The sequence below is a fragment of the Phoxinus phoxinus genome (genome assembly GCF_949152265.1).
Source record: "Phoxinus phoxinus genome assembly, chromosome: 17".
In the NCBI taxonomy this organism is placed as follows: Eukaryota; Metazoa; Chordata; class Actinopteri; order Cypriniformes; family Leuciscidae; genus Phoxinus; species Phoxinus phoxinus.
In genome coordinates this window covers 3,486,065-3,502,784 of record NC_136892.1, presented here as the reverse complement: position 1 = coordinate 3,502,784, position 16,720 = coordinate 3,486,065, and the positions used below count along the sequence as shown (strand labels likewise).

The 16,720-nt window shown below is 45.6% G+C and overlaps 1 protein-coding gene across 7 annotated transcripts in view; it reads right to left on the bottom strand.

Moving 5' to 3' along the window:
- Window positions 1–16,720, bottom strand: part of p4ha2 (procollagen-proline, 2-oxoglutarate 4-dioxygenase (proline 4-hydroxylase), alpha polypeptide 2) — a 55,544-nt gene that overhangs the window by 19,640 nt on the left and 19,184 nt on the right. For all 7 annotated transcript variants that reach the window (XM_079585087.1, XM_079585086.1, XM_079585089.1 and 4 more), the window contains exons 3-4: window positions 14,695–14,791; window positions 14,446–14,597 (exon numbers count right to left, since the gene is read on the bottom strand). In XM_079585087.1, coding sequence (XP_079441213.1) covers window positions 14,446–14,597; window positions 14,695–14,791 — 249 coding nt within the window. The remainder of the gene's footprint in view (window positions 1–14,445; window positions 14,598–14,694; window positions 14,792–16,720) is intronic.

Below are 16,720 nucleotides of genomic sequence, written 5' to 3'. Positions count from 1 at the left end.
GCTAATGTACTTTCAAGATGGAGGGGCAAAATGGCGACCGACATTCGAACTCCTCACCCGTATGTATTTTCAATGGCATATTATACACTCACGAGAATACTTTATTACTTGAATGAAGTAAATATACATTAATGAGCACATATATTTTTGAAAGAACTAAGTGTTTTTAGCTAAGAATAAACTAAAAAAGTTACACAGTGTAGCTTTAAGTAAAGATCATGTTCCATGAAAATATTTTGTCAATTTCCTATCGTAAATATATAAAACATGTATTTTTGTGAGTGAATGAAGCAGAATCGTGAACATAAATGCACAACTTTAAAGGAGATTTTCTCAATGTTTACATTTTTTTGCTCCTCAGATTCCAGATTTTCAATAGTTGTGTCTCGACCAAATATTGTCCTATCCTAACAAACCACACATCAATGGAAAGCTTATTTATTCAGCTTTCAAGTGGTGTATAAATCTCAATTGCAAAAAATTTACCCATGTGACTGGTTTTGAGGTCTAGTTTCACAAATGTGCACGTCGTGCAGCTGTGCAGAGAAGCCCAACAGCCAAAGTCAAGAATTTCATTAAATAATACATACATTTTTGGTTTGTTTTCCACGAAACCCTATCATATACCCCTAGAACTCTAGAAATATATGGCATGTGTCGCATGGGATCATTCTGTGATACTTTTGCGTCTTTTTTTAAAAGCTTGATGCTGGTTGCTATTCACTGCCATTATATAGACGAGCGCGAGCGGTACATTTGTTAAATTCTCCTTTTGTGGTCCATAAAAGACTGGAGGGCGTACGGCATTAGAACAACACCAGGGTGAGTAAATGATGACCTAGGGTGAACTATCCCTTTAATGATTACAAACTTTTGACCAGTAGTGTGAACTGTATATTTGTGGGCGACTGATATATTGGCAAGGCTGATATATCGGCATTTTATAAATATCGGCATCGATAAGTTTCTCTGTTTGGCCGATGTGTCAGAAGCGGGACTTTTATTTTGAAGCTGGTGAGTATTTGTTATTTTACGTAACTGTTTTAACAGTCCTATCTAATATGTTATTAGATAGAATTGTTAAACAAAGAAAGTAAACTGTATATGAAAAATTATTATAGCGTTTGCTTTTATATTATTAGTAATATAAAGGCAAACACTATAATACTTTCTCATTTACCGTCAGCATTCAGCAAATAAACATTTATATCATTTAAACAAATCTTTAAATATCTACTAAACATTTCATTGCTCAAACCTTGCAGACTTAGTTGAATTAGATCAATATCGGTCGACCTCTAGTATATATATTGTGACGAGTGTCTCTGGGCTCATCAGCGTCGCCCTGGCAATCAACACGCTACACCTGCACGTCCTCATCACAGGCCGATCGCTCCCAGCTGCCGCGCGTCAACACAGAGCTTAAGAAGCCAGCACCGCTCTCACTCAGGGAGACTAACGTCTCATGCAGATCGCTCTGGTACTAACGTTCCCTCTCTTTGTTACGCAGAAGACAGCGAGTGACCGACGGCCGCAGCACGCACGCCTGGACGCCTCTTCACGGACACCGTAGAAACACCAGCCACGATCGCACCGAGCACCCCTGCTTTTCCCCACCACCTTCACTTCAGAGGATTAATAAAATCCACCCTCCGGGGCCATTGCACTGAGCTACCTTGTTGTGTGTTTTCTCACCCGTGACATCTGGTGGAGAATGCGAGCAATGCATGAGAAATCACACACAAGTGTTGGCATTTACCCGCACTAAAAAAAAACAAAAAAAAAAAAACATTTTCTGTTCTCTTTCTCCAGCACTGGTCGGCGTCCTCTCTCCCCATGGAAGTGGATGAACTGTTGCAGCGCCTGACTGAAGTCAGCGTCCGCCAGCAACAGATTATGGAACATCTGGCCACTCGACAGGGCGGGACCGAGGCGGAACTCGCCGCCCTCCGCGCCCAAGCGGCCCCGCACGTTCCACCACCTGACGCCCGGATGCAAGCGGCCCGGCTCTTGCCGAAGATGACAGTATCTGACGATGCGGAAGCCTACCTCCAAATGTTCGAATCCACAGCTCACCGTGAGGGATGGGATCCGAACGACTGGGCTTCAGCGCTGGCGCCCCTTCTCACTGGTGAGGCTCAAAGGGCGTTCTTCTCGCTACCCCCAGAAAGGGCTGGTGATTATGGAGAGGTGAAGCGGGAAATCCTTGCCCGACTGGGACTTTCCCCCATTTGTGCTGCACAACAGTTTTTCGAGTGGGAATATAAAGTCCGGGTGCCAGCGCGAGCCCAGGCGGCCGAACTCGTCCGCTTGGCCCAACACTGGTTGATGGAAGGAGAGCCCACCGCCGCCCAGATAGTGGAACGTGTGGTGGTCGATCGCCTCCGACGAGCTCTGCCCCGAGCCCACCGCCAAGCCGTCGGGATGAGGAATCCCGCCACTGTCCTGGACCTAGTCGAGGCGATCGAGCTGGCGGACGCTGTCCAACATCGGGAGTTTGGGGAGAGGGCGCCGCCGTTTCCCCGGAGGGTGGTCCAGGAGCGACGCACGCCGGAGGGCACCCCGCGCGCAGTTGGCAGGCCGACGGTTCCCTCACCGATGGACGAGCCAATGCCCACCGCTGACCCCACCACGTCCCCGCGGACCTGGCTGCCGGGGTGCATCGTACATCAGCGCGTCCCACCTGCGGCCCCAGAAGCGGACGTCACCGTTAATGGCCAACCCATACGGGCGCTTCTGGACTCGGGCAGTGCGGTCACCCTCATTCAAGCAAGACTGTGCCCTCCACGTCGCAACCAAAGGAGTCTACTACCCATTACTTGTGTGCACGGAGATACCCAACAGGTTCCAGCTCGTCGTATCAACATCGCTGCAGCTCATGGCAGTTGGCCTGTGGAGGCTGGAATAATGGAGAACCTTCCGGTCCCTTTACTCCTCGGCAGGGATTCGCCCGGGTTCGACCGCCTGCTCGCTGCCGCCGCCCAGCCCGCCAGCCAGGAAGGGAACCGTCGTCACCGTAGGCAGCCACGAAGACCCCGCCGCCGGCCGGCACTGCTAGCTTCGGACAGCGGGCGAGATGGTGAGTCCCCCTCTCAAGCTACTAACCTTTTCTATGATGTTTTCCGTCAGGCCAGTGTGAGGGGCTCTTTTGCCAAAGAACAACGGGAGGACGATCGGCTGAAACATTGCTGGGGACAAATCCGCGCTGTGGATGAGAAAGACGTCCTCCCACGACCCCATCCTCTCCCGCACTTCATTGTCCGAAGGGGCCTGCTATACTGCGTCGCCCAGCGACGGGGGGAGGAGAAGGAGTTGTTAGTCGTCCCACGGACCAAGACGGAGGCCATTCTGGAACTTGCACACTCCCATCCTATGGCGGGTCATCTGGGAGCCGCGAACACCAGTCAGCGTATCCGAGACCGGTTTCACTGGCCAGGCATGGAAGCGGAAGTGAAGAGATTCTGCCAGGCATGTCCTACCTGTCAGCGCACCGCGCCCAGATCTCCTCCCCCCAGTCCGCTCATTCCTTTACCCATCATTGAGGTGCCCTTCGAGCGGATCGGATTGGATCTTGTGGGGCTGTTGCCTAAGTCTGCCCGAGGTTATGAACACATCCTTGTCATCGTCGACTATGCCACCCGCTATCCGGAAGCAGTCCCCCTGCGTAAAGCAACAGCGAAGGCCATCGCCCAGGAGCTGTTTCTGTTGGCCAGCCGGGTCGGCATCCCCTCCGAGATACTGACTGACCAGGGTACACCGTTCATGTCCCGGCTAATGGCAGACCTCTGCACCCTGCTGCGGGTGAAACAGTTGAGGACGACTGTCTACCACCCACAGACCGACGGACTTGTAGAACGCTTTAATCAGACCCTCAAGCGGATGCTCCGTAGAGTAGCGGCCGAAGACAGACGTGACTGGGACCTCATGCTCCCCTACGTCCTGTTTGGAATCCGGGAAGTACCCCAGGCCTCAACTGGTTTCACCCCCTTCGAGCTCCTGTTTGGCCGCCAGCCACGGGGGCTGCTGGATGTCGCTCGGGAGGCTTGGGAGCAGCAGCCGGCACCCCACCGCACGGTCATCGAGCATGTGAAGCAGATGAGGGAGAGGATCGACCGGGTCATGCCATTAGTCCGGGAACACCTCAGCAAGGCACAGCAGGCCCAACAACGCCACTACAATCGGACAGCCCAACCACGGGAATTTCAGCCGGGAGACAGGGTGATGGTCTTGGTCCCCACCTCTGCGTGCAAGTTCCTGGCGTCCTGGCAGGGTCCCTATACGGTAGTGGAGAAGGTTGGACCAGTAACTTACCGACTACGCCAGCCTGGACGAAGACGAGCGGAGCAACTGTATCACATTAACCTACTGAAAAAATGGCAAGGGACCAACGAACAGGTAGCTGCCCTCAGTCTCACCGATCCCGTGGTCGTCGACATGAATCCCCATCTGTCGGCTGCCCAAAAGACAGAGCTGCAACACCTGGTCAGTCAGTTTAAGGATGTGTTCTCCTCCCAGCCAGGGCAGACCAACGTCATCCAACATGACATCAGGACGCCCCCTGGAGTGATCGTCAGGCAACGGCCCTACCGAGTCCCAGAAGCCCGTCGGCAGGCTATTGAGGAGGAAATTCAGCAAATGCTGAAGTTGGGGGTAATCGAACCGTCACGCAGCCCATGGTCCAGCCCCATCGTAATGGTACCCAAGCCGGATGGCACCCTCCGCTTCTGCAACGACTTCCGTCGTCTCAATGAAGTTTCCGAGTTCGACGGCTATCCCATGCCTCGGGTAGATGAGCTGTTGGATCGGCTGGGGAGGGCCCGGTACATTTCTACTCTCGACCTGACGAAAGGTTACTGGCAAGTTCCACTCACCACGTCGGCCAAACCGAAGACAGCGTTCTCCACTTCCAGCGGACACTGGCAGTACCGGACCCTTCCCTTCGGCCTGCACGGAGCACCCGCCACCTTCCAGCGTATGATGGATATCCTCCTGAGACCCCACCAAGCCTATGCAGCCGCATACCTGGATGATGTCGTCGTGCACTCCGAGGCGTGGGATGAACACTTGGAACGTCTGCGGAGGGTGCTCTCGGAGCTCCGGCGGGCTGGACTAACCGCCAACCCCCGAAAATGCCACTTAGCGCTCTCCGAAGCGAAGTACCTGGGCTTCCAGGTCGGCCGTGGCCTCATCCGACCACAGGAAAAGAAGGTAGAGGCCATACTTACCGCTTCCCAACCCCAGACGAAGACCCAGGTACGAGCCTTCTTGGGGTTGGCGGGGTACTATCGCTGTTTTATCCCCAACTTCTCCTCCTTAGCCGCCCCTCTGACAGACCTGACCAGGAAGGGGCAGCCGGAAAAGATACAGTGGACAACAGCCGCCGAGGAGGCCTTCGCCTGGCTCAAGACGGCCCTTACCTCGTCACCAGTGCTCCGCGCCCCCGACTTTAGCTGCCCCTTCCTGTTGCAGACGGATGCCTCCGACATCGGACTCGGGGCCGTTCTATCACAAATCCAGGAAGGTGAGGAGCATCCTATTATTTATATCAGCAAGAAGCTGTCCCCGGCCGAGAAGAACTATGCCGCCGTTGAGAAAGAGGCCCTGGCCATCAGATGGGCAGTCCTGGAGCTGCGGTATTACCTCCTCGGCCGTAAGTTCACCCTGGTAACCGACCATGCCCCCTTACAGTGGATGGCCCGGGCTAAGGACACCAATGCCAGGGTGACCCGCTGGTTCCTCGCGCTCCAGGACTTCCACTTCGAGGTTCGTCATCGTGCAGGGACCGCCAACGCCAATGCAGATGGGCTCTCGCGGATGTGGACAGCTTACGCAGGTCTGTCAGGGGTCGTTCCCCACCCACCCCTTGTTTCACCCCTACTATCTCCATTCGTTCCCAGGGCCAGAACGACGCTTAGGGGGGGGGAATGTGACGAGTGTCTCTGGGCTCATCAGCGTCGCCCTGGCAATCAACACGCTACACCTGCACGTCCTCATCACAGGCCGATCGCTCCCAGCTGCCGCTCGTCAACACAGAGCTTAAGAAGCCAGCACCGCTCTCACTCAGGGAGACTAACGTCTCATGCAGATCGCTCTGGTACTAACGTTCCCTCTCTTTGTTACGCAGAAGACAGCGAGTGACCGACGGCCGCAGCACGCACGCCTGGACGCCTCTTCACGGACACCGTAGAAACACCAGCCACGATCGCACCGAGCACCCCTGCTTTTCCCCACCACCTTCACTTCAGAGGATTAATAAAATCCACCCTCCGGGGCCATTGCACTGAGCTACCTTGTTGTGTGTTTTCTCACCCGTGACAATATATATATAAAACGGTTTATATTCTTATAAGCGTTTTAAATGGTATTAAATTATATTTGACCAGGTCTGGAGTCTCTATCTTCCATCAGTCAAAAAGTTGCAGACCCTTCCAGACCATTTTCTTTGATTATATGATTCTTCAAAACAACTTTCTCAAGTTAAATCTACCACGACTTGTTTGTGATAAACGTATCCACCTTTTTCCTGACGAGCCTGTACTGTGTTTTAGATTATCAGAGCCACTTCCGGTTTGGGGAAGTTCCCCTCAAAAAGACTGTAACAAATGATTTCAAATCATAAGGTTGTGCTACAAATAATCCTTATCCATCAGTTTGACTGAATGAGCTGTAAAACGTCCTTCTGTTCTCATGTTCAGACTTTAAGAGAATAACATAACGTTTGGTATTTTAATGTGACGTGGGATGACAAGGATATCTGTGGAAAAGCTTTTCAGTCGCTGCTTTTTTTTCCTCCTGATCATTTTATTTTTTTCCTTTGCATTCTGCAGTAACATTATGAAAAAGGACAACATATACTGAGCATTTGTGGCCTGCTCTCCGGATTTAATTCACGATATATTCCATAATTCACTGGAATACACGAATAATATTTAGTTTTTCTCCCCAAATCCTCATGTCTCTTTCCAGGTTTGTTTTCACACAGATGCTTTAAAATGTAATCGCCTCCCCTTTTCACTTTCAATCCATATTATCAGTGTTTCCTGGAATCTTTCTAAAGAATGTACAACATTTAATGTCTGTCAAAATGAGGAACATTTTATCACTCAATCTTCCAGTTAGTGAACATTTTTGATTAAAGGATAATTCCGGTATTTAACACCTTGAGTCTATATTGTAGTTTGTTTTGGATGAACAAGAGTGGTGGACAACATTTTTTTGACAATGGTTTCTCTCTCGAGTTTTTGACTATAAAAGAATTGGCCATGGACCCATTTAACATTGGAGTCAATGGGCATGTCCGAAAATGTCATTAAAACAGCCAATAATGTTAGTTTACAAAACTGTTAAACTCACCGAGTGGTTAGTGGTTTTCGTTGATGATTATAAACAATATATCGTCGCAATATATGATTCCAATCCGTTTATTTTGCTATAGTGGAACTATTTTTTTCAACAATGGGATTTTACAAAATGACGAATAAAACACGACAGAAACTGTATTTCGCAACACTTTTTGTTTCTGGAACATCAACTAACATCACTAATCACTCTGTGAGTTAACAGTTTTGTAAACGAACATTATTGGCTGTTTTAATGACATTTTCGGACATGCCCATTGACTCCAATGTTAAATGGGTCCATGGCCAATTCTATTATAGTCAAAAACTCGAGAGAGGAACCATTGTCAAAAAAATGTTGTCCACCACTCTTGTTCATCCAAAACAAACTACAATATAGACTCAAGGTGTTTGTGATGATGAACCAGGTTAATCTCATCATCACTAGAGTGCCAGCCTAGGGCTAGTTTGAATTTATTTGGTGTGCTGCTTGCAGAATGGGTGTATTGAGTATAATGTATATGTGGATAGACAGTCCCAACATCAAGTATTCAATGTGTTAATGTTGTGATGGATAAGAGAGAGTCATTGTTTGTTTTAAATGATTTCTTTATTGTGTAAGTTTGCATGTTATAGCACATTTTAGATCTTACCTGTCTGAGCCTGTGTTTTGGAGGTGGGTTCTGGTAGTGCGCATAGCCAGAACGTACCATTTTACAAAATGGAGGGGGACATTAGTGCTATGAGGTGTTAAGTATTTGAGTTTTTGGTTGTATGTTATGCATGTTGGTATTATTATCATTGTATGTCAAAAATGAGTTCTTGAACAGTATTTATATTATTTATGTACTAATGTTTTGCTGGGGAAGTCAGTAATGAGTGTCACGGGGAAAGGTTCCACCCCGTGATAATGGTTCAACCCACTAGTGTTTGGCGGGAAACTGGTATATTTAAGCCATTGTCTGAGTATGGTTATGAGAGGTTGCAGCCTGTGTACACTGTGCAAACGCTTGAACTTGTCTGAGGTGAGACATGCTGAATATTTTTGTGGACGTGCCACTAGGCATTGTTTAGTGCCAGTTTTTGCTGCTCACAGCATTTTTCTTTTGTTTTTAGCACCAGTATGTTACATTAAGTGTTTGTTACTTTGTTTTGTTATTTGTGCTTTGAAGACTACACCTTCAGCTGTGAAATCCAGCTTCTAAAATAAACCACCACTAACATTTTTGAAAACCACTCCTGTGTACTGAGCCTTCCTAACTTCTCCCAGGCCTCTCGACAATTCCCTACATGACACATGGTGGCAGCGGTGTTTCCAGGCCAATAGGAGGCTAGTACATGGGAAGGCTGCATGTTTGGTGGTGCAACAAACCCTTTTTCAAGTTGGTGGCAGGAGAAACTGTTGGTGTTAATCGAAAATGCCACCAAAGAAGCAAGATGCAGCAAAGGCAAGGGATGAGTCTAAAGTTCCAGATGAGTCCGAAGCTACGGGCACAATGCCAGATCAAAGTGAAGTTGTAACTGGGAGCACAACTGACCAACTTATGGATATGCTGCAAACGTTTTTACGTAGGCAACATCAAAGAGAGGATCGCTTGGAAAGAGAGGCGCAGCGTCAAGAGCATAAATGGCAGGTGCTTCACCATCAGTTTACACAACTGCAGTCGGAAGTTCATCAAGACCAACAACAACGACAGTCAGTGGCACAGGTAGCAGTACCAGCAGCTACATCAGCGGATACAGCTGTGCATCGGCCTTCAACCATTCATACAGGTCGACAACCCTTACAGGATGAGGGATCTGCGTCGGCGGGCGAGAATCCAACTGAGGGACAAGGACCTGCAATGCCATGTTTCCAAAACCCGAGAATGCTTCCTTGGACCCATGACGAGGATATAGAACACTATCTAACAACTTTTGAACGTATTGCTCAAGCGTGCAGATGGCCAAGACAAGACTGGGTGTTGCATTTGTTACCTCTCTTATCTGGTAAGGCGAGGGCAGCTTATGTGGCCATGGAGCCTGACGACTCATTAAACTATGGCTTTGTCAAACAGGCTATTCTTGACAAGTTTGAAATCAATGTTGAAATGTATAGACAACGCTTCAGATCGTACAGCACTCAAGAAGAGGAGACCCCAAGAGAACTGCAAGTAAGACTAAGAGACTTGTATGAGAAGTGGATGGATCCTAAGAGTCGTACAAAGGAGGAGATCGGTGACCAGATAGTGCTAGAACAGTTCCTCAAGTTACTCAATCCAGAGACAAGAACATGGGTGAGACAGAATAACCCTACCTCATCTAAACAAGCAGCAGAAATGGCAGAGACCTTTATGGCTGCAAGACGATCGGTGTATCAACCAAGACGATGGCGGAGCTATAACAACAGCCCAACCGGTAAGTCTGGGGATGGTTGGGGTAGTGGTCTGAGCAATATGGGTTCGAATACCGGTGTATCACAGATCAGTTCTGGTATGAACACTAGTAAACATCAGGGGACAGTTAATCAGTATAAGGGTAAAGCTGTGATTGTTTGTCATGGATGTGGCCAGCCAGGGCATAAAAAAGCAGATTGCCCTTTACAGAAAGTTACTAATACCCGCCTTTGTTATGTACCAAGATCTGCTTTGGGGTTAAAGGAGGTGGAGTCGAATACAGACACCGTAATAGAGGTAAAAATCGGGACTAAATTCTTTAAAGCTTTAGTTGACTCGGGTTCAAGCCAAACGTTGGTAAGGACTGAATGTTTGGGTGAAGCTAACGTATTGAGGCAGGACAAAGTGAGGGTCCGCTGTATTCATGGTGAGGAAAAAGAATACCCGAAAACTGATGTGGTAATTGAAATAAGTGGTCAGGCTTATTATCTGTCAGTTGGTGTTATGGACCAGGCGCCCTATCCAGTTATTTTAGGTAGAGATGTGCCCGTACTTGTAGATCTTTTGCAGAATGACAGGGAGATAGCAGAAGCTAGGGTGGTAACAAGAGCCCAGGCTAAGCATGATAAGACCTGTAAACAGCTGTTGCAAGACTTACCTTTTGGTGGGGGTACTAAAACTAGGAAATCAAGACGTGAGAGGCGTCAGAACAAAGTTGAGGGTACAGAAATGGTCGAAAAGTTGCCTGAACCTCATATAGAGGATATTGAATGCTTTCCTCATGATATAGTGGAACTGCAAAGGCAAGACAAAACCCTGAAACCTTTGTTTGAGAAGGTAGACAAGGGAAACACCGTATCAGCTTTTCTGCAGAAAGATCATTTTGTGATTAAAGAGGATAGGCTGTACCTAGTAAGCGAGGAGGGAGAGAGGTTGGTGGTCCCTGAATCTATGAGATGGAAGGTATTGCAGTTGGGTCATTCGGTACCGTGGGCGGGGCATTTAGGCCAGCAGAAAACGCTAGCCAGAATTGCTAGTAGATTCTATTGGCCCAGGCTGTATATGGACGTAATGGATTTTTGTAAGTCTTGTCCAGAGTGTCAGTTGGTAAGTCCAGCTAGAAAGGGCGATAGAGCACCGCTAGTAAGTCTCCCTATTATTGACATCCCGTTTTCTCGTATTGCTATGGATATAGTGGGTCCGTTAGAAAAGAGTAGAACAGGGAATCGGTATATTCTGGTTGTCGCAGATTATGCTACTAGATATCCAGAGGTTTTTCCTCTTAAAAACACAAAGACGAGACAAGTTGTTAATGCCCTTGTTCAGCTATTTTCACGGGTAGGCTTACCCAAGGAGATAATTACAGACCAGGGGACCAACTTTACATCTAGACAAATTAAGCAAGTATATTCAATGTTGCGTATACACCCTATTAAGACCACTCCTTATCATCCTCAGACTGACGGTATGGTAGAACGATTCAATCAGACATTGAAAACAATGTTGCGCAAGTTTGTGTCTGATACAGGTGCAGACTGGGACCAGTGGTTGCCGTACTTGATGTTTGCCTATAGAGAAGTCCCACAATCATCTACAGGCTACTCACCCTTCGAACTGCTCTACGGACGTCAGGTTCGTGGACCCTTAGATGTCTTAAAGGAGGCCTGGGAAGGAGACAATGCAAGTGAGCAAACCAATATCTTGTCGTATGTCATTAAGATGAGGGAGAAGATGGACTCGATGGCAGAGTTGGTAAGAGTCAACATGACTAAGGCGCAACAACATCAAAAACAATGGTACGATCAGTCAAGCAGGAAGAGAACGTTAAGTCCAGGTCAGAAGGTGCTACTGCTCCTCCCCACATCTGACTGCTCATTACTGGCAAAGTGGCAGGGGCCATATGAAGTGTTACGAAAACTAAGTGCTACTAATTATGAGATCTCTCTACCGGATCGCAGGAAGAAGTCTCAAGTTTTTCATATTAACCTCTTAAGACCGTGGCACGAGAGAAAAGGCTCATGGTCAGAGCAGCTGTGGGCAAGAAAGGTGGATGAAGAAGAGGAACTGGAGGAGCAATACTTCCCAGTGGATCAAAAATCCATTACCTTTCCAGCAGTAGATCATCTTACACCTAAAAAGCAGAAAGAGTTCCTGAAGCGAGTACCAGAGAATCTCTTCAGTGATCAGCCTGGAAAAACGGATCTTCTACAGCATGATATTCGCCTTCTGCCAACAGAGCCTATTAGGCAGACTCATTGTAGAGTGCCCGCCCGCCTGATTCCTGCTTTGAAAGAGGAAGTGAAAGTGATGCTTGATTTAGACATCATAGAACCATCTAGGAGCGAATGGTGTAGTCCAGTGGTACTTGTACCAAAAAAGGATGGTTCACTTCGGTTCTGCGTCGACTTCTCGAAGCTTAATGCAGTGTCAGCTTTTGATCCATACCCGATGCCAAGAGTTGATGAGCTAATTGAACGACTGGGCAAAGCTAAATATTTAACAACTCTTGACTTGTGCAAAGGATATTGGCAAGTGCCACTGACTGACTCTGCTAAAGAATTGACTGCGTTCCGTGTTCCTTCTGGATTATATCATTTTAAATTTATGCCTTTTGGACTGCAGGGGGCAGCAGCAACCTTCCAGCGCTTGGTGGACCAGGTGCTGAGAGGAGTGGACAGTTTTGCAGCAGCTTACATAGATGACATTGTCATTTTCAGCGATTCGTGGGAAGAACATCTGGAGCATCTTGCTGAAGTGTTCAATAAGATCCAACAAGCAGGTTTGGTTGTCAATGCCAAGAAATGCCAGATCGCCAAGCAAGAAGTCTCTTATCTAGGCTACGTCGTGGGAGGAGGATCAATCAGGCCTCAGGTAGATAAAGTGCATGCTATCTTGTCGTGTGCACCCCCAACGACGAAGAAGAGTGTTCGATCATTTCTGGGCTTGGTGGGCTGGTACAGGAGATTTGTTCCTAATTTTGCTAGCAGAGCTGCAGCGTTAACTGATCTTACAAGGAAGAGTAGCCCCATAAAAGTCAAGTGGACCTCAGAGTGTGAGCAAGCTTTTCAAGATCTAAAGGGTTGTCTGTGCAAAGATCCTGTCCTTCAGAGCCCAAACTTTGACCTTCCTTTTGTGGTTCAAACCGATGCATCTGGACTGGGATTGGGTGCAGTACTGTTACAGGGTGAAGGGCAAGATCGACACCCAGTACAGTACATTAGCAGGAAGCTGTTTCCTCGTGAGACTAACTATTCAACTGTTGAAAAAGAAGCTCTGGCCATTAAATGGGCCTTGGACACGTTAAAATATTATTTGATTGGCAAAGACTTTGTTCTCGAAACTGATCATAGGGCTTTGCAATGGATTAATAAAATGAGAGACAGTAATGCAAGAATTACAAGGTGGTATCTTTCCCTCCAACCTTTTAAATTCAAAGTCCAATATAGGGCTGGAACATTGAACATTATTGCAGATTTTTTGTCACGCCTCTCTTGAAGAGTGGCTGTCTTGAGGAGGGGGGTATGTGATGATGAACCAGGTTAATCTCATCATCACTAGAGTGCCAGCCTAGGGCTAGTTTGAATTTATTTGGTGTGCTGCTTGCAGAATGGGTGTATTGAGTATAATGTATATGTGGATAGACAGTCCCAACATCAAGTATTCAATGTGTTAATGTTGTGATGGATAAGAGAGAGTCATTGTTTGTTTTAAATGATTTCTTTATTGTGTAAGTTTGCATGTTATAGCACATTTTAGATCTTACCTGTCTGAGCCTGTGTTTTGGAGGTGGGTTCTGGTAGTGCGCATAGCCAGAACGTACCATTTTACAAAATGGAGGGGGACATTAGTGCTATGAGGTGTTAAGTATTTGAGTTTTTGGTTGTATGTTATGCATGTTGGTATTATTATCATTGTATGTCAAAAATGAGTTCTTGAACAGTATTTATATTATTTATGTACTAATGTTTTGCTGGGGAAGTCAGTAATGAGTGTCACGGGGAAAGGTTCCACCCCGTGATAATGGTTCAACCCACTAGTGTTTGGCGGGAAACTGGTATATTTAAGCCATTGTCTGAGTATGGTTATGAGAGGTTGCAGCCTGTGTACACTGTGCAAACGCTTGAACTTGTCTGAGGTGAGACATGCTGAATATTTTTGTGGACGTGCCACTAGGCATTGTTTAGTGCCAGTTTTTGCTGCTCACAGCATTTTTCTTTTGTTTTTAGCACCAGTATGTTACATTAAGTGTTTGTTACTTTGTTTTGTTATTTGTGCTTTGAAGACTACACCTTCAGCTGTGAAATCCAGCTTCTAAAATAAACCACCACTAACATTTTTGAAAACCACTCCTGTGTACTGAGCCTTCCTAACTTCTCCCAGGCCTCTCGACAATTCTCTACATGACAGTGTTAAATACCGGAATTATCCTTTAACAACGTGTTAATGCAGACACATATTACCACAGTAATATTTAACAGTCCGTAATATTGCTGTGGAAATAAAAAAGCTTTTGCGGTCTGTTGTAGTTAATTTATTAATACTTTTACACTTTAAATTTTCACTGGTTGAAGGGCAAGTAGAATAATGTCATCTCATTATACCCAGGATTTGAAAATGCTTATTATTGTGTTCATAGAGCAAACCTTTCACTGACTGTTCACAGTTTAACAGAGGTTACTCCCATAATTTACACATGCATCATGAGGCTTAGGAAAAAGATGGATAGACTGTACCATCTGACGGGTCTTGTAGCACCAGGCTCTCTAACTCCGACCACTCAGTGTTGAGTCTCTTCATCAGCTTGTAGGCGTTCACCGGGTGAGCCAGGAAGCCTTCGGGGTCCGACGTGGATGCATGTGTCAACAGATCTAGTTTATTAGCCCAGCTGAAGCCAGCAGATGGGCACCAAGAAAAATAAACACACCAATGAGTCATGGGTTCACTTCAAAGTCACGTGAAAGTTATTTTAGTTAAAGATTCACCTCTTCACAGCTTCAAGTTTCAACTCTTCCGCCTCAATGTATTCTTTCAGGGATTTGACGAGCTCTCTCTCTGTAAATATCAGGTCTGTCATTTGGCCTATGAAAGAAGGTGGAACAATTTTACCATAAGAAAAAAAAGAGCACAAGACCAAAAAAGCACATGATTTGGCACATTTATTTACCATCAAGCTTTACCACATGATATATATTACCACATGAAGCATGTATTACTGGTAAGTGTGGAACACTTTGGAAAAAATTGACTTTTTTAAATATTTCAGCTGTCGAGACATAATTAAAGTGTTTATTCTTGCATTATATTTAGATCTACTCCCATTGCATTGTCCAGTGTAAACAGCATCCCAGCAAATGGGAATTTTGGTAAAGTGTAGAAGAGATAAAGTCTTGATTAGAAGCATTCCTTGATTGCTTTCTGTATATAATCATAATTTAAAATATAGCTGCAAGCAGCCATCATTGGGCCAAGCCCTTCCAATGGTCCCATGGGTTACAAAAGTAGCTAAGAAATATTTAAGATGTTGAATGTGATCAGCATGATGAGATCAATGGGTTCAAGAAGTTTGTAGAAGTACTTTGTTTTTTTCTTCATTTTCTTTGTATGTTGATGTTGATATTTGTAAGTTATGTTATGTGTATATGTGTAAGTTAAAAAAATGTTTTGACAGAACATTGGTAAAATTGTTCCGGTAAAAATGGTTTAAACTATTTAAACATGCTTTTGTTTGGAAATTCTGTAACTAAGCTTAATGTGTCTCAGAGATGACAGCCTTTTGTTTTGATATGGGAGAGAGATTCAAGGTGAGAATTAAACATTTTTAAATGACAGAAAAAACTAGATAAAATATACTAGTTTCAATAGAGAATAAAGTCAAATAAAGTCTTGTATGAACTTGGCATATAAGTACTAATTTGGACTTTCCGCCATATGGGAAATGAGCACAGATTTTCTGACAAACTGTTAAAAAGTTATTAGCAAAATAGCAATTTTTCAGATCTCATGACCTATAGGTGGCAGTGGCACTGTTCCCAAATTTGGCATGGCCTCCTAGATCATGTTTCCAAAGAAGCGTACCAATTTTCATTTTGATTGATCAAAGTTTGCCTGAGATACAGCCTCTGAACCAATTTTGGGTCGACCTAGTTAAGTTCACAACATCATAACTTTTTTTTGACCAGTGGGTATTGAAAATCTGTGTCTCGTTCCAAAGACAATTTCTGCCAATTTACGTAAGAATTGCACAAATTTTGAAGGATGAGTAGTGAAAAAACAGAATACTGTACTTTTCAAAATGGCCACTACTGTAATAGGTGGAGTCTTAATGTATGATGTTGAATGTGATCAGCATGAAGAGAGGAATCAGGTGTAATAAACTTAATTTTTCTAGATCAAAGGGCTTCAAAAGTTATAGCTGTTTCAAATGTGATTTTTTTAACTGGTGGTGGTGCTATGGAGTTGATCCTAGAGACTCCTAACATTGGTCAGATTACAATTCATTACCATCACTACAAGTGAACCAATTTTCATCATTTTCCAACTAACGGTTCATAATAAGGAGGAATAATAAGCAGAAAAAATGGATACAATGGGGCGTGGCCCCTAAAAAACAGGTGATGTACATGCTACTAAGGGGAACAGTGTTAAGTTTACCATTTAGTCACTGGCTTGGCAAGAAGAAAATTAGTTGTTTTGGCAACTTGGTTTCAAAAGAAGCCATTTTTTTGACTAATAAGGAAGTTTCCAGTATGTTTTATAGCATAATGAAAATATTTCTTGAAATGTATATCATTAAAGAATCAGTGTGTAATTTCTGCAAGATTGGTATCACCAAATGGAATTACAAAAGGAATGTTTGCCAAACACTCCCCTCATCTGCCACTTTGCAGACAAACAGCTGTGTTGGGGAGGACAAGAAGCTCAAACAAACAGCTACATTGTATTAGCACTACAAAGCCACAGTATTGCCACGGCTTAGGAAGATCAACCTTCCAATGGTTTACTCACAGT